Source organism: Mus musculus, chromosome 9 (assembly GCF_000001635.26).
Source record: "Mus musculus strain C57BL/6J chromosome 9, GRCm38.p6 C57BL/6J".
NCBI classification, from domain to species: Eukaryota; Metazoa; Chordata; class Mammalia; order Rodentia; family Muridae; genus Mus; species Mus musculus.
Genome location: NC_000075.6, coordinates 96992163 through 97010886, shown reverse-complemented (window position 1 = coordinate 97010886; position 18724 = coordinate 96992163). Strand labels below are relative to the sequence as shown.

Below are 18724 nucleotides of genomic sequence, written 5' to 3'. Positions count from 1 at the left end.
AGACTAAAGGGGAACCAGGGCAGGTTTCCTGAAAGAGGTGGAAGAAGTCACCACCCAGGGACCCTGCCTTTGAACACCTCCACACAGTGAGCTCTGGGCATTTTGCACAGATATTCACTTCATAGCAGAATGCTACCATAGGGACAGAAGACACACGTACCTCACACGGATGTCGTTCCCTGGATTCCTGATTGGGATGTTACTGATAACTGCTCCACCCATTGTGAAGGCAGGAAAGGCAAGCAAGGAATCAACAGCGCCTTAGTGCTGAGTCTCAGGAGTTAAATCCTCACCCAGGGCCCAGCAGACCAACGTAGGTCCCTGGCTTGTGTTCTGTAGTACGGATGCTGGTTTTCTTTAGTGGCTCAGCACTAACACACATACAGACCCTGCACTGGGGAACAGCAAAAGGACAGTCTATTTATATGCCCATCTTGTCATATGCTGAACATCCTGAACACCCTTCAGGAGCCTTGCCTGCCCCTTAGAGGAATAAAGACGCGGTGGGAGACTGCCACGATGACCCAGCGAGAGACAGTCAAGAGCTGGTCAGGAGCTGCCCCAGGGAATCCCCAAACCACAGCACCTGCAAAGTTGTCATGCTGTGGAAATGGATCAAGTAGGTAGTGTGGGGGAGGGGAGTCACATAGAGTGATGACAGTGCCCTGGTGGGACCTGTGCTAAATGGTATGGAGGAAGATGTAAGAGTCCAGGATTGCCCACCCAGCTACTCGAGGTCTGCTGTTTAACTAGTTAGGTGACTTTGGGTCACGTTATGCTGTGTCTCTGAAGCTATGTCCTTTGAATGAAGGAGCATGCGGTCTGCCTCACAGTGCCTGTGGGAAAGCTGCCAGGCTGACTGGCATCTCTAACATCCTGTTTTTTTTGTTTTTTTTTTTTTTTGTTTTTTTTTTCTGCATTCATAGTCTTTACCTTCATGGCTTCTTTCAGTGGCTTCTCAGGGCTTCATTGTGGGAACTCTGACCCTGCTGCACACTGCCTGGTGCCTCCCAGTTTACACCCTTGGGCAGTCTATAGAGACTCACAGGTGAGTCCTGGACCCGTGCTGGGTTTAGCGATTGCTTCCTGTGTTCAGGTGCTGTGCTTCACACACAAAAATCTGTGCATCTTTTCCAACATGGTTGAGGCTCTGGGGTTGGATAAAATCAATAGGAAGAGCAGGAGGACAAAACCAAGTTGTCTTCTAAAACTGTACCAGGACATCAACTTTTGCTACTTCGGAAGCCCAGCTTTTATCCCATCCTCCCTCCCTGAACTCTTCCCTCCACAATAATAACAGCATAACACACAGGTCACTCTGATCCTTGTTTGTTAGATTTTGTCAGCCTCTAAAGTCTTCCAATATCAGTATATTTTCTTCCTCATAGTATTCTGTAAAATATATATTAGGTACTTTTTTTTTCAGTGCTCTGACAGAGAATACTTGGCAAGAAGAAATTTGAGGAAGAGTGTATGTGAAGTTATAGTTCAAGAGGACACAGCATGTCCTAGTGGGAAAGAGTAGGCTGTAGGAATGCAAAGGGGCCGGTTACTTTCAGGCAGGAAGTAGAGACAACAGAGAGAATTATCAAGGGAAGAGCAAGGAAAACATCAGAGCTTGGATCTCCATATCCAGCACCTGGGACTCTTGTTGAAATCATCTGGGCTCCAAAGAGCTTAGGTAGCCCAGCCCATCAGAACTTCCACCTTCAAGACATATAGCCTCTCTCTTGGGCTAGATCTATTGTATACATATAGTTTTCCTCAGTACATGTCCCATACTTTTGACATCTCTAGCATCCTGGTTTCTCCATTGCAGCATAAACTCTTTTCCCTTCAAAGCCTCATAGCAGTGGCTTCTCTGGGAACTCTGACCTTGCCACGCATTGCCTGGTTTCAGTGGCTCTCTAGAACCATGGAGGAAGCCTCTATCATTTTTAATGCCTATAAAACTAGTACCTTATAAACAAAATAATACTTCCAACTCGAGATATAGCCTGCTTACATTAGTCACAGCGATAGTGGTCTCTGTAATGTTTTGTTGTTAGTTCTGAAATTTCTAGGAAGTTGTTTTGGATCAGGGAATCACTTTAAATGCTTTCTTGGTTCAGGTTCTCTCCTTTCAATTAAAGTTGAGGTGTATGGACCTGTCCTATTGTCCTAGTATAGAGCAGGAGATTTCTCCCTGGTGGGGAGTCATAAAACCATTAGAGACTCTCCTTCTGTATCTGCAACTTTAAACTTACTCACTGTCTTAGTTTCTTTTCTATTGCAGTGACCAAACACTATGACCAAAGCCACTTATAAGAGAAAGTATTCAATTTGGAGGGGGTGGTTATGGTTACAGATTAGAGTCCATGCTAATTATGTCAGGGAACATAGCAACAGGCTGGCAGTCTTGGCACTGGAGTAGTAGATGAATGCTTACACCTCATCCATAAGTAGCAGAAGGTGGGAGGAGACTAGGAATAGCATGGGCTTTTGAAACCTCAAAGCCTTCCCCCAGTGACACACTTCCTTCTACAAGGCAGCACTTCCTAGTCCTTCCTAAACAGTTCCACCAACTGGGGGCAAAGCATGCCAATGGGCCTAGGGAAGCTGTTCTCATTCAAACCAGCACACTCATTTGCTTTCTTGCCAAATTACATATTTAAAAAAGTATCCTTCTGCCCCATTGTTGCTAATTTTCACTGTAGACCTGGGTAAGACTGGTTGGTAGTGATGGTTCCACCACCCCGAAGTTACCTTCCCTCAAAATTTCCTCCGTTAAACACATTAGTTTGTTACTTTTCAATTTAGCCTCACTCAAGTTCTCAAGACAGGGGCTGGGTGAAACCATATTGTTTGTTAGAGTAGCACACATGCGGCCTCTAGCTCAGATCTTATAGGGTTCTGCCCTGCAACCTTGTGAGCTGAGGCCTTCACTACCCGCATTTCTCTCAGGATCTGGTCTTCCAGACCCTCACCAGAGTTAAGTTCTTTGTTAGTTTTTTTGTAATCCAGTGTTGTTGGTATACTATTTGGGCTGCTTTATTGGGTTCTATTGTCATCAACCCATACTCCACCCCACCCCCATCCAATACTAGATAGAAAAGAAAGCGTATAAGGAAAGGGTTGTAGACCTTTTTAGACTGCTCATTAGGGGAGTCAGTTTACTTGGGGCAAATTCAATCTGCCTGTTGTCAGAGTATCTCCAACCAGCAATCCAACAATCCAGTAATCGCAAAGGCAGCAGCAGGAGAGCAGCCACCGCCACTGGCCCTCTCAGGGTTCTCACATTTATACCCTCTCAGGAGTTCCCGGAATTCCAAGCATAAACTATCTGGAGCTGGTGAAGACCACACCCCTCCTAGAATACAAGACAATCAGACTCAGCTTCCGTGGACAATCTGAAGCAGCCCCCCATCCCACACCTGGGATTAAAAACATATTCGCATAACATAACTGGGTTTTTTAAGGAGCCAAAATACTTGCTACACACTGTTCCAAACTCTTCCACATTTCTCCTCTGGAAAAATTCCAAAAGCCTAAGGACCACATGGCCAGATTTATCGATGGCCTCACTTTTCATTACTAGCGTTCTGTATTAGTTATTCTTTGTTGTTGCTGTGGTGACTAAAGGGAGAAAGAGTTCATTTTGGCTCAGACTCAATAAGGATACAGTCCATCACTCTGGAAATGGCATGGTGGAAGGAACAGGAAGCCAGCAGGTCACATTGCATCTGCAGTCAGGAAGGAGAGTGAATAGGAAGTGGATCTGGCTGTGAAACTTCAAGAACACCCCCACCCCCCACCCCCGCCCCCTACTCCCAGACCCATTTCCTCCAAAGGATTCTTCCTCCTAAAGATTCCACAGCCTTACCAAACAGTGATATCACCTGGGGAACAAGCATTCACACACACACACACACACACACACACACACACACACACACACCATGGAGGACACAGCAGGTAAGTTGATTGTTATCTTAATCTGTCTCCTATTTGCTTTTCCTCAATATTTTACTACCGAAACAGTGCTGAGTGTGCACAGGATGTAAAATGCTGTGCACAACTGGGGATGCAGGTAAATAAATGGGGAAAGTGGAATTGCTAGATGAAGTACATTTGTCATTTTGAAAGATGGAGTTACTTTACCATCCACTGAGTTGACCAGAATGCATTCAGTTCCATTCAGTTCCATGGTGTACAAGACTGGCAGCTTTTCTATACCTCCTGAAAAACAAAACATTTGACTTTGGATCTTTACTAATCTGAAAGACAAAAAGAAGGAAAGAAAGAAAGAAAGAAAGAAAGAAAGAAAGAAAGAAAGAAAGAAAGAAAGAAAGAAGAGAGAGAGAGAGGAAGGAAGGAAGGAAGGAAGGAAGGAAGGAAGGAAGGAAGGAAGGAAGGAAGGAAAATACATTTCACTGCAGAAACAAGTTGTTTCTTCTTCACACTGTCTTTCACAGAGAGCATTTCTTTCTATTTGCTTATTTATTTTTGGTTAGAACTCAAAATAGTATGTTTCATAAACATCTCCATACATATGTATCATTGTATGTTTCTCCTAGTCCCCTCCCTCCTACCCTCTCCCATTCTTTCTACCCACCTCTCACTGGTCCTCTTTGGTCTCTAAAACCTACTTCGGGTTTCAAATCACTTTGATTTTCCCCATATTAAAACAACAATGTCTAACTTCTTCATGAGTGAGTGTTTTTTGCAAGACCAATTTGTTAACTGCCCCATCCTTTTTTTTTTACTGAAACAGGATCTCTCTCTATATAGCCCTGCCTTCCCTCAGATCTCTGATCCTGTTACCTCAGACTACTGAGTTCTCAGTCAACAAACCTTCACCCCCATTCCTAGCTGTCATTGTCAGTTCTGGTTCCCCCCCCCCCCCCCCGCCCCCCAACTCTTTCTTTCTTGAGATGGATCTCTCTACATAGCCCTGGCTGTCATGGAACTCTTCGTGTAGGCCAGGCTGGCCTTGATCACAGAGATTCACCTGCCTCTGCCTTCTCAATGCTGGGATTTAAGGCGTGCGCCACCACACCCAGCTTCCCACCTTTGGTTCTTGTTTTCTATAGTATGTCTTCTATTTCTTGAATTTAAAGTTAGGTTGAATGGTTAATGTTTTATTTTTCATTTTAAAAGTTGGTCATTGAAGACATTCATCTAAAGTATACCTTGTAAAACATGAAGATGTTAATTAGTGTTAGGTAAAAGGACCTGAATAAAGGTCTGGGAAGGTTTTAAAAAGAAATCTTGCAGACTATATTTCAATATTTTACAGACAATACCAAAAAAAATGCATCTAAATCTTTTAGATTAGGAATTCTTTTTTTTTTCTTTTTTTGGGGGTGTTTTTTCGAGACAGGGTTTCTCTGTGTAGCCCTGGATGTCCTGGAACTCACTCTGTAGACCAGGCTGGCCTCAAACTCAGAAATCCGCCTGCCTCTGCCTCCCAAGTGCTGGGATTAAAGGTGTGCGCCACCTGTGCACGGTGACATTTGGTTAGTATACACTTTTTGGTATTTTCTCAAACTGAGAAACTGATTTAAGATTTAATTGCAAGTTTTACATTTTGAATACTTTTAGACTTAGAGAAAAACTCAGCACTTACATCGTCTCCATGAGGCCCTGGGTTCAATCTCCAGTATGGGAGGAAAAGAGAGAGAAAGTGGGAGGGTGGGGGAGAGGACCAAACCAACATAGAGAGAGATCTCATTTATTGACCCCCCCATACATACCCTTCCTCTACAGTTACCTCTTACACTAATATTACATATTTAGTAAAATTAACCATCCAATATTGCTACATTATTGTTCAAATGTTTTTGCCTACAGTTCTTTTTTTGTTCCAGTATCTTGGCTAGGGAACCCATGCTCTATTCGGTCCTTATGTCTCCTTGGGCTCCTTTGAACTGTCACAGTCTCTTGACCTTTTCTTGTTGTTAGTGACCTTGACATCTGGAAGGAGTGCTGGCTGGGTGTTTCTGGTCCCCCAACCTCCCAACTGGAATTTGCTCTGTTATCCTTACGATTAGAGTGTGTGCTTCTTCCAGTGTCTGGGAAAGAAGGAGGCCACGGTGATAGGCTTGCATAGCAGGTAGCTATAGCTACTAGAAAGCATAGTATGATTGATTAAGTTGTGTTAGTGATATGTGTTATTGGCTTACTTTTAGTTTCGTGACAGCTAGTCACCCTCTTCACAAAAAAGAACCAGGGCTTGGATTTTCTCTTATATAGGCTGGCTTTCTACCTAATTATGCTTAGTTTATGTATTTTCATTTGAAGAACGTCACCAGTATGGGGGTCTAGTAAGATAGGTCACCCAGGACGGAGAGGTACATGCCACAATGCCTGACGACCTGAGTTCAATCCCAGGCCGCCGGTGGTAGAAGGAGAGAATTGATCCCCCTAAGTTGCCCTCTGATCTCTACCCGCTCACCTTGGTGCATGCCCCTCACCCCCGAATAAATCAGCAAATGTTTAAAACATTGTCCGTGTGAGCATATTACCTGTGGTTTCCTCTTAGCCCACGGATTTTTTTTTTTTTTTTTTTTTTTTTTTTTTTGGTTTTTAAAGACAGGGTTTCTCTGTGTAGCCCTGGCTGTCCTGGAACTCACTCTGTAGACCAGGCTGGCCTGGAACTCAGAAATCCGCCTGCCTCTGCCTCCCGAGTGCTGGGATTAAAGGCGTGCGCCACCACGCCCGGCAGCCCACAGATTTAATAGATGGACTTTTGTTACTTTCTAGATAGCAGGCATCTCTGCCTACGAACATTTAAAATCTGAGAAAATGTAAAAACTGCTCAGGGATCAGATGTTGTGATGTCTGTTTGAGTGATTTGCCCCTCCTCCTCATTCCCAGATCCTGTGTTATGGTCACTCTGAGCCTTTATTTGTAGCCTAGGATGCAGGAGAGGTTCTTGGTGGCTCCCAAAAGACCAGGAAGAGCAACAGCATTTTCACCGTTGCGGCACAGACCCCAGTGCACACATCGGTTAGATCTGGCATCTTAATTATGTACGCTGTGTCTTTTCATTGGCTGTGTTCTACTTGGTCAGCTGATCCCTTGTGAGCTGGAGGCTGAGAATCACAGTCACCTGTCCTGCAGCCCCCCCCCACCCCACCCCCAAGTTTTTTCCGCTCTCAATTATGGGCTCCATCTGATGCGTTTGATCTTCAGCTGTGGATCGTGTTTTTTATTACAGCAAAGTAGACTCCTTTACTTCATGTAAGACTTCTGCCTTGAACTCCACTTTACTCTTCTCATGCTAAGGTTGTTAGGTGTGAATTTACACACGGCTTTGGCTGTGTGTCTGTCCCTCATTGTTCCCAGCTCTGGCTCATTTTGCTATGGTATGGTTCTCATGTGTTGTATGTGGTTGGGGATTTTTGACTTGTTCCTCGTTTTTTTTTTTTTTTTTTTTTTTCAGTCTTTGCTTATGAGCAAGCACATTGTTATGGCTACTACTTTGGTCTTGGTTTTACTATCCGGTCTTAGGTCTTGATGTCTTCTTGCTTCTTAAAACAAAGCCCTCAGGGACGGGGTCTGTTTTACTTTGGGCTGCCTTCCTTCTGACAGTTTAGAAGGTTTGTATTTTATTGTTGGTTGTGGAAGTTATCTTTAGAATAACTATGTAGAATGAATTTAATCTTTTGTTTAGACTGTCTGCCTTCTAAAATGAGTAACTGCAAAGATTGTTTACCGATTCCATCACGGGTTCTAGCTGCTTTATAGCAGCTGTTTTAAATGGCAGCTTTTCTTGATTTACCTTTTTTTTCTCTCTCTCTCTTTTTTACCTCCTTTGTCTCTCTGATAGCATCTTAAAATTTTTAAATGACATTTACTTATTTTGTGTTTGTGGGGTGGGGGGAGGGGTGTGAGTATGCTGTGGTGTGTGTGTGTGTGTGTGTGTGTGTGTGTGTGTGTAGGTCAGAGAACAACTTGGAAATTGGTTCCCTCCTTCCATCTCCTGCGTCCTGAGCTCAAACTCAGGTCTGCAGACTTGGCGCAAAGCACCTGACTACCTGAGCCACCCGGGCTGGCAGCTCCTTATCTAGACCTAGGAATGGCTCCTTGCGGATCACAGTACGCAGCCTTGGATCAGGATTTTGCAGACAGTATGTGCAAGGAGTGCTGGAAATTACACAAGGGGCACAGGATTGCTCTGTGGCTCACAAGAAACGAGGTTCTGGGACTCGGGCAGTAATTTCTTTTAGCAGTCGCTTCTTTTCAGTCAACAGAAACTGTAGCTGTAGTTTGTCTCTGTCTCTTTGTCTCTCTGTCTCTCTGTCTCTGTCTCTCTCTCTGTCTCTCTCTCTCTGTCTCTGTCTCTCTGTCTCTGTTTCTCTCTCTCTCTTTGTCTCTCTCTCTCTTTGTCTCTCTCTCTCTTTGTCTCTCTCTCTCTGTCTCTCTCTGTCTCTGTCTCTGTCTCTCTCTCTGCTCCATGCCCTCCTCCTTCCTGGCCTCCTGGACACTGCTGACTGTGAAGAAGGCTAGTTTTGCTTTCCTGTTGCCCTGCTTTCCCATTCCCTGAGAAGCCAAAGGCAGACACCAGACTGCATATCGTCTGCCCAGTGCTGTTGATTAGACCGTTGGATTCTTCCTTCAAGAATCCCAGCTGCTGGCCCGCTCTGCAGGCTTTCCCCAAGCCCTGACCTGCTAGGTGCCTTCTCGAGGTGTTTTTGGACTGGCTTTGATCTTTGCTGCTCTGGGCTGCCTCAGGCTGTGTTTGGCAGATTTCCCTTGTAAGCTGTGGTTTGGGTTACAAATGTGTCCAGTTTTGCTGAAGAGGGCGTTCGCATTTCTAGTTCTTTTTCTCCTTGATTTTGGGTGATTTTCAAATAAGAACTCGAAGTAACTTTTATTCTGCCACCTTTTAAGCTGTCTAGTGTGGGGGTTTTTGTGATCTAATATTCTCTCAGATCAAACATCACCCAGAACTTTCCGGCTGAAGCAGAGTCTTGACTATAGAAAGCGGAGAACCAGAGCTGAAGACCGGAGGGCACAAAAGAATGTATCCACGCTGCGCGGCAGCGGGGGTCCTTCCTTGCCTTCTGGACTTTGGTTGGGGTGTGCTACTGTCAGGGTGGTGCATTGTCAGACTTTCCTGTCTGATAAAACACCTGAGAAAACAACCTAAGAGAGAAGGGTTTGTTTTGGCTCACAGTCCCAGAGTTTCAGTTCATTGTGGCAGAGAAGTGCCAGAGATCGGATCTCATCTCCGGAGGCCAGAGGCACCATGGGAACGCCCACGGTAGCACCGGATGTGCACCTGACCATCCTCCGGGGCATTTCTGAGTCCAATTAGGTTGACGCTCAAGATTATCATGGGGCTGGGGAGATGGTTCAGGTGGCAACGTGTTTGCTGGGCCTGAGTTTGATTCCCTGAAGGTATGTGGAAAAGCCAGGCACGGTGGTTTGCCCTGGGGAAGTGAGAACAGAAGATGGATGCCTGGGGTTTGCTGATCAGCTGGGTTAGCCTGATCAGTGCGTTCCAGGTCAGTGAGAGACCCTTAACAAAAAACAAACAAACAAACAAACAAACAAACAAACAAATCAGACAGACAGCATCTGAGGAACATAGTCAGGGTTGACCTCTGGCTTACTTACCTACACACAGACCTGAAAAAGAAATTATCAAAAGTTCACCTCATATCAATTAATAGGGCAAGCTACATTTCATCTCTGGTGCCCAAAAGGCTCAGTTCTTTCTTATAATGTCTTAAAATGTGTTCAGTCCATCTTGTGTATCCCCAAAGTCTCAACAGCGGCAGAACCATTCAAATCCAAATTATCCTCTGAACCTCCATTCCCACATTCAGCCATGAGCCTCGGCAAAATCAAAAACAAGTCACATGCCTCGAAGATAAGACAACACAGACTAAACATCCCCCACTTCAACAGATGGCGGGGGGGGGGGGGTAGAAAAAACTGAACCAAATGAAGACTGGAACCTCTTAGGGGAAAACACAGGGCACAAGGTGTCAGCTCTGAACAGCCCTTATGACCTTGTTGTTTGCAGATCACCTCACCTCTGGGATGCCTGTTTGTGCTCACACTCCTGTCTTCTTCAGCAGACATCCTACCTTCCCGCCATCTTTGATTTCACCTTCACAGTTTCATGCATCACCCAATGGGAGGAGTCCCTTGGCTTCTCCTAGGAATCCCTTGCCTGCAGGGAAACCACATCTGTCCAGGCTGTCTAGCCACCTAGGCCTTCCTTTGTAATCTAGGTTTAAGCCTCCACGGTCCAAGAGTCCCTTGGCTTCTAGGAATCCCTTGCCTGCAGGGAAACCACATCTGTCCAGGCTGTCTAGCCACCTAGGCCTTCCTTTGTAATCTAGGTTTAAGCCTCCACGGTCCAATAGTTCTTGCATTCTGCATGCCAGTAAAACCAGCATAATGCTAGTATTTGCTACCTCCTTAAGCAACAGCTAGAGCATCTTGGACCATGGATGAAATGGTCTCTGAGTGCCTTGATGGTTGAAAGCAGGGAATATTTCCTAGGTACCTGATGCAGGCAAGGGTATCCTGGAGTTATCCTCTTAGGACGGTCTTTCAAATAAGTGAAAACCTCCACACTCTTGAGCCAGTTCCCAAAATGCTTTTGAGACATCTCTCCCGTTCTGCTGATGTCCTTCTACGATGGCTCTAATCCAGTGGCTCTCACCTTGTGGGTTGCGACCCCTGTGGTGGTCGAATGACCTTTTCACAGAGGTTGAGTCTCTGATATCCTGCATATCAGATATTTGCACTATGATTCATAATAGTAGCAAAATTATAGCTATAAAGTAGCAATGAGAATAATTTTATGATTGGGCATCACCACAATATAAGGAACTGTATGAAAGGTCTCAGTGTCAGGAAGGTTGAGAAACATTGCTCTAGTCTCTTTGGAGGCCATCCTTCCATGGTGTTGTATTTGTTACTTTTCTTGTTGCTGTGGCAACCCTGACAAAAGCAACCTAAGGAAGGTGAGGCTTTGCTTTAGCTACATCCTGCTCATCTCTTCGGAGACAGCCCAAGGCAGGACTGTGGGGCAGGGTGGCCAAGGTGAGAGAGAGATGAGTGAGGGGTGAGAGATGAGTGAGGGGTGAGAGATGAGTGAGAGGTGAGAGATGAGTGAGGGGTGAGAGATGAGTGAGTGAGGGGTGAGAGATGAGTGAGAGGTGAGAGATGAGTGAGGGGTGAGAGATGAGTGAGTGAGGGGTGAGAGATGAGTGAGGGGTGAGAGATGAGTGAGTGAGGGGTGAGAGATGAGTGAGGGGTGAGAGATGAGTGAGTGAGGGGTGAGAGATGAGTGAGGGGTGAGAGATGAGTGAGTGAGGGGTGAGAGATGAGTGAGAGGTGAGAGATGAGTGAGGGGTGAGAGATGAGTGAGTGAGGGGTGAGTACCGCCCCAGCTCACCTTCGCCTTTGTAGACAGTGCAGGACCCCAGCTCATGGCTGACCACATTCTAGAGTGAGTCTTACTACCCCAGGCCAGCCCAGAAACTGCCCCCTCCAGCATAAACAGAGGTTGGTCTCCTAGGCAATTCTAGATCTTGCCAAGTTGACAATCAGTATTAACTATAGAAGCTTCTTTTTTTAATTAATATATATATAATTTACATCTCAAAAGTTGCCCACCCTCATGGTTCCCCCACAGAGTCCCTCCCCCATGCTCCCTCCCCTTGGACTTTGAGAGATTGGTGCCCCTAGGTGTCCTCCAACCCTGACACATTAGGTCTCTACTACTGAGGCAAGGCAAGGCAAGGCAATCCTCTGTTACTTATGTGCTGGGGGTCTTGGTTCAACCCATGTTTGCCCTTTGGTTGGTGGCTCAGTCTCTGGGAGCTCCCAGGGGTCCAGGTTAGTTGACACTGTTGGTCTTCCTGTGGGGTTCTAGCCCCCTCAGGGCCCTCAATCTTTCTCCCCAACTCTTCCATAAGGGTCCCCCAATTCCATCCAATGTTTGGCTGTAAGTATCTACATCTGTTTCAGTCAGCTGCTGGACAGAGCCTCTCAGAGAGCAGTTATGCTAGGCTTCTGTCTGTAAGTATTAACAGAGCATCATTAACAGTGTCAGGGATTGGTGCTTGCCCATGGGATGGGCTGGTCATTGGTTGGCCATTTCTTCAGTCTCTGCTCCATCTTTGTCACTGCATTTCTTTTAGCACAAATTTTCGGTCAAAAGTTTTGTAGGTTGGTTAATATCCTTATCCTTCCACTGAGGAGTCCTGCCTGGCTACAGGAGGTGGCCTCTGGAAGTTTCTTTTTTGGACAAACTAGAAGTGTTTGAATCACCCCATTGTGTATTTTGCCCCCAGAACTCACTGTAAATATGGCTGAAAGATCTAAGCTGCAGCCTCAACACTGGGCTGCCCTGAGAAGCCCTCCCTCACATTAATTCTTTCTTCAGCTTTAAATTCAGTCTCTGTGAAGTCTCAGGACATGGACAAAAAATGTGTACAGCTTCTTTTCCAGAGATGAACACAAATGACCTTGGTTGAGTTCCCATGAGACATTGCTTCTGCCTGGACTGTTCGGTGGCCTTCCTATGAGTGTCCTAGTCTCCTATGGTCTCCTCAGAATCACCCATTAAGCTGTGCTTACAGCATTCTAGAATTTCTCTAGCTGGCTTCTCCAAGCCTTTCTGAGTTCTTCCTACAAACCAGTGCCACGGGCTTCTGTACCGTGTGCTCAGGTAGAGTCACGGCACAAGCTGCATCCCAGTATCAGTTGCTGTGTTTGTGCCTTTTGTGCTGTGACAAAATGCCTGGCAAAATGACCTGAAGAAAAAGATTTATTTTCCTTGCAGAGATTTCTGATCATCATGTCTAAGAGAGCATGACCTAGCATGGCAGCTCACATCTTGGTGATGGTGGCCAGGAAGGTCTGGGGGAATATAACATGCCTACATATCTTAGTTAGGGTTTTACTGCTGTGAACAGACACAGTGACCATCAACTCTTATAAGGACATTTAATTGGGGCTGACTTACAGGTTCAGAGGTTCAGTCCATTATCATCAAGGCGGGAACATGGCAGCATCCAGGCAGTCATGGTGCAGGAGGAGCTGAGAGTGCTATATCTTCATCCGAAGGCTGCTGGCAGAATACTGGCTTCCAGGCAGCTAAGATGAGGATCTTAAAGCCCAAGCCCACAGTGACAAACCTACTCCAACAGGGCCACACTTTCTAAAAGTGCCACTCCCTGAGCCGAGCATATACAAACCATTACACTACAGTAGGGAGCTTTCTCCCTATCTGTCCTGGCAGATATACCTAGAGGTAAGTCGTATTGGTCTCATAGGTGCTTCTTAAGTTGATAAGATTAGCCATCACCAACAGGAAGTTATGGATTGGCAGGACAGAGCATGACAGTTGTCTTGGGGAAGTTGTTCGGAGCTGAGCTACTCTCAGACTAGGGAGGAGGAAGGCACACACTTGGGAGGAAGAAGGCTCATGCTTGTTCTCTGCCAAGCAGTGGGAGTCGAGGCAAACCCCAACCTTTCTTTCTCCCCATACTGAGGGCCATCTGAGCACCCTAAGCTCCCTGGAGTCTGCCTGACCTTCCGGTAGCCTTCCTCAACCTCCTGGGAAACTGCCATCGTGCATTAAGGGATGCCCACTGGAATAAATGTTATAAATGATGTTTTTATACTTAGGGGAAACACTGATGTAACCAAGGGAAATAATTCCCTGTGGGATGTCCAGAGAACAAAGGCAAGAGGATGCCTGTCTCCAGCGTCCTAGATCTGAGTTTTAATCATACCCTCTTTCAGATTCTCATACCACCTGGAGGGAGCTGTTTTATCCCATCTTACAGAGGAGGAAAGTGGAGTCCAAGCGAGGTTTAAAGTAATGAGGGGTTTGGAACAGTGCTGTCTGGCTTCACAGTTTGGAATGGCCCATTCTTGTTCCCTCTTTCTCTGCCATTCATTTTCCTGTGGCAGCAACATGGGAAAGGATGAAAGGATGCTGGCATCTTTGTCCCTGGGTGACCCTGCTAAATACTTGCTCTATGTCTTGTTTCCCAAGCCTGGTTACATTTTAAGACTTTTTTTTTTTTTTTAAGTTCAAGACAACTGGAGCTCCAAACCCATGAGCCACACCCTAAATTGTATGGCATCATGCCTTAGCCCTGCCATTGCTTGGGGGTCAGTTCCTTTGGAACAGTGATTTCCAGTGGTTGCTCTGGTGCCAAGAACAGACTGAGAGCAGAGGACCTTGGTTTGACTGTAGCTCATCACTTATTACCTGTAAGACTAGCTAATCACTGGCCTCCGTAAGATGTAGATGAACAGGGAAACCTTAATCATTGAAGACAGTGTCTGCCATATCTCATATACTTGGAAACTGTGAGATCCAGAGTATCGTTAATTATTATGCACATTAATTATTATACTTGCAAAAGGGCCCTACCAAGGCCTGGGCATAAATGAAGGGATGAGTAGTATCATAACCCATGCCCTTTGCTTCCTTCTAGGAGCTTGGGTCCCTGCCACAGCCCAGCAGAGGCTGTGGAGGTCATCCATCAAGAAGCCTGGTTCCCAGCCTCAGGGTCCATCCTTGGATACCAGGATTGGAGGCATCTGCGAGGTAGCAGTGGCCAGCAGTGGTCCCTTCCCCATAGTGAACCATGGGTCAGAAGCTCTCTGGGAGCCTCAAGTCTGTGGAGGTGCGAGAGCCAGCGCTTCGGCCAGCTAAGCGGGAGCTCCGCGGCTTAGAACCTGGGCGACCGGCACGTCTAGACCAGCTGCTGGACATGCCTGCGGCAGGGTTGGCAGTACAGCTGAGACACGCGTGGAACCCCGAGGACCGCTCCCTCAATGTCTTTGTCAAGGATGACGACCGCCTCACCTTCCACCGGCACCCAGTAGCCCAGAGCACAGATGGCATCCGTGGCAAGGTGGGCCATGCCCGGGGTCTGCACGCATGGCAGATCCATTGGCCCGCTAGGCAGCGGGGCACCCACGCTGTGGTGGGCGTGGCCACGGCCCGAGCCCCTTTGCACTCTGTGGGTTACACCGCACTGGTGGGCAGTGACTCCGAGTCGTGGGGCTGGGACCTGGGTCGCAGCCGCCTCTACCACGACGGCAAGAACCGGCCTGGGGTGGCATACCCAGCCTTCCTGGGGCCAGATGAAGCCTTTGCTCTGCCAGATTCCTTATTGGTCGTACTGGACATGGACGAGGGCACGCTCAGCTTCATCGTGGATGGCCAGTACCTGGGCGTGGCCTTCCGTGGCCTCAAGGGCAAGAAACTATACCCGGTGGTGAGTGCTGTGTGGGGTCACTGCGAAGTCACCATGCGCTACATCAACGGCCTTGACCGTAAGTGTCCTAGTCTAGGTGGCCAGGGGTGCCAAGACGTCCTGCCCGGGGAGAGCTGGGGAGAGGGGGAGCGGAGCAAGTAAAACAAGTAACAGTTGGGGAATCCTAAAGTTTGCAGCAGGGGTCAGGGCGTGGTTTTGAATTCTGACTTCTTTGAAGGTTTGACGTTTGGGGACTGTGCCTCAGTTATCATATCTACAAGTGGCATGATGGTCATAACCTAACTCAGGGCACTTAGGGGGGTCATGTAGGATAATATGTGTGCTTAGAACAGTAAGGGCACTTTGATAACGGCTCTGAGTGCTGAAGTGATTTATGAACCGACCCAACCTGGTCACAGCTAGAGAGTGTCCCCCTTGCCCAGACCCTAGGTGGGAGACCAGCTATCAAAAAAGATGTAGTATTAGCAGTTGTCATTTATTGCCACCTACTGCATGCAGGTCTGAACACCCAAATTCCAGCTCCTTCCGGAAGCTGTCAAAGGAGGTAAACCACTTCTTACCTCTAGCTGACTGGAACCGCGGGAAAATGAAGCCCTGGCTATGGGATTTTGCCGCCCCACCCCCACCCCCAGGAAACCAGAAATCTAGATTGTGTGAACTGTCCCAGCAGTTGCTAAAGACTGTGTGGTTAAGTCAAACTCCTCAGTGGGCTGTTGGGTTTCCTCAGCAACAATGAAGTCCTTCTTTATTCAAAATGCATAAGCTCTGAGGCAATTTAAAAGTCACAGTAACAAACGGTTGCCAGAGGAGGCCCGGTAGCCTCCAGGAAAGGCACGCATGGCCCCATGGCTGAACTTGAATCCCAACCCTATGTCCTGTTTGCTCGCTCGCACATTCCAGCTATTGGGGTTTGCACAGGAAATGTCCTCCACAGGCTCATATGTTTGAACACGTGGTCCATAGTTGATGGTGGTTATGGGAAGTTACAGAATCTTTAGGAAGCGGGGCCTTGGAGAGGGAAGTGGATTCACTGGCTGGCTGGATCCTGAGTTTTGATAGCCTGGCTTCACTTCAGGTCAGCTATTTCTCTGCTTTCTGATTGTAGATATCATGTGACCACCCGCTTCCCACTTCTGCTGCTAATTTTACATTCCTTGTCATGGGGACAATATCCCTTCTCTCCCTTCTCTAAACCTAAGCCAAGGTGAGCCCACCGTTAACGTTCCTTTTGACCAACCAGGTGTTTGGTCACAGCAGTGCGAAAAGTCACTAGTGTCCCCATCCACCAGCCCCCATCTGAAGACTCCCTCCCAAACACACCTTCCCAAACCTACAGAGAGTTTGCAGCCCCAATTCCGGGGTTCACTTTAAATGAGAGATATACTTGCCAGCCAGTGTGGCTGATTACAGATCCCATTTGTCTTTTGAGAGAGAGAAAACAGAAACAATAAACAAAAACCTGAAGCGTAGCGATCAAGAACCATAAGCAGCCCCACCCCCACCCTCGCCCATGTCTGCCTCTGAGACCAAGCATTTTCTTATGTTTCCCTCTTCAGTTGAGAGCCCAAGAGTAACTAACACTCCAGAAAAAAAAAAAAAAGAAACCGCAGTCAACGTTTGACTTGTGTAAAAATTTGTGTTTGCCTGAGCAAAATGTGGGCTGATGGTTTTTTTCAAGGGTGCCAAGCAAACACAAAAATGGCTAGAGCTCCCGACAAGGGTATACTTGGTGGCATTTTTCCTGGTATTTGTTTCTGTGGTTGTTTGACTCAGATGAATGGTGGAATGGTGCTCCATTTTCTGTTTAACTGTAAAACCCTGGCGCAGATGAGTCTGCCCTGAGCAGGGTGATTCTATCATCACGGTGCCTTGTGGGAGATGTCTGGAATCCTCTTAGATAGACATGGTGAGGCAAACAAGGGCATAAGTAAGCACTCCCGTCCAGCCGGGAAATCTACTGCTGGAATTAATTTGGGCTTGCACCAAGCTCGGGAGGGTGTGTCCCCCACCTCTGTACATCGCCAGGACAGCAGGTCTGTGTCTCCAGAGAGTCATTCTAATTCCCTAAGATCCACACTGCATCTATAAAGTGGGACATCAGCTCCCTTTCTTAGTTTGAATGTTAACATCCACGTGGTAGCCAGGACTAAATGTCTGACATTGACCACCAGGGAAGATGCAGATGTGAAAGTCTAAAGAAAGAACACTTCCTTTGGGTTATTGATCTGCTCCAATCTAACTGCTTGGTCTTCAACAACAAGGCTCTATCATGCTGTCCCTGTGGCTGTTAGAGTCAGGGATTTCCTGCACTGCTGAAGGAGGCTGGGTGGGAAAGGTAGTTGCGTGCTGGGTCCTTGGGGTGGTTTCATCTTCCTCCTCATTGGAATGGCTGGGGTTGGCAGAATCTGAAGCAGGATTCAGGAAGTGGAGGAGAGTGGGAGGAGTGACTGCGATGGTGGAGTAGGACGTCATGATGTCATCTGTGGCATCTCCTTTTTGATGACAGGGTCAGTTTGTCTGATCCAGTGCTTGGAACCAGCTCTGACTATGGTAGGACACAGCCATACAGGACATAAAAGTAGGACAAAGCGGTAGGACATAGCTCCATCTGGTAGCGCCTCGGGGCTGGGTGATGATAGGAAAAGAGCTATGTGGTATGTAGAAGGTGACCTGAGACAAATTCCACTGTGGATCCCCGGGAGGGAAATAGTTTGGCCCTAGAGAGTCCCTAGGTAGGATAGGTGGCCCAAGGTTGAAAGAATTCAGAGATTTTGTTGATTGTAGACATGGTAACCTGACTGGGGTTGGGGGTTGGACTGAAAGCATCATTGGGAATAAAGAAACCTGCCTCTTAAGGTCACCTCCCTGAAAGTCCTCCTTTCTCAAAGCCTCAGTGTCCCCTCTTGTGCTTGGGGTAATCAGGCACACCAGCATTGAGCAGACACCCAGGAGTTAAAGCCCATTGCTGTAATTAAGCAGTTGAGCTGAGGGAGGGCCGGGGGGGGGGGGGGTCATGGATAGAACAAAGAGTGGCCTTTGTAAAGCATTTTCCTCTCTTGCAATGGAAGTTGTTAATAGGTAACTGTTTTTCAATGTATGATTCTTTATGACTATAAAAGCAAGCCTTAAAAAGTCACTGGACCCTGAAGCACATATTTGATATGTGTCCTGATAGGAAGAGCGTCCTGACCGTGCAATTTCCTCTTGCAAATGCTTGATGCCCTGGTACCCCTGATGAATAGAATCGTACATGGTGTAGAATAGCTACACCATGGAATATACAGCCTAGCGTGTGGGAGTTTCCTGCAAAGACCTACAGGATGCCTAAGGGTTGTAGCTGATGAGATAAATACAGCCAAAGCCAGGCACATGCCCTGGCTGTCTGTCTCAGTTGTCTAGAGCCAGCCTAATAACAGCAATAATAATACTAGCTATTATATATATTTAAACATTTACTTAATTTAAATATA

General features: G+C 46.9%; 1 protein-coding gene across 1 annotated transcript in view; it reads left to right on the top strand.

Moving 5' to 3' along the window:
• Spsb4 (splA/ryanodine receptor domain and SOCS box containing 4) overlaps positions 1-18724 on the top strand; it is a 74874-nt gene that overhangs the window by 7469 nt on the left and 48681 nt on the right. Inside the window, exon 2 of the mRNA NM_145134.3 lies at positions 14466-15312. Coding sequence (NP_660116.1) covers positions 14619-15312 — 694 coding nt within the window. The 5' untranslated portion in view covers positions 14466-14618. The remainder of the gene's footprint in view (positions 1-14465; positions 15313-18724) is intronic.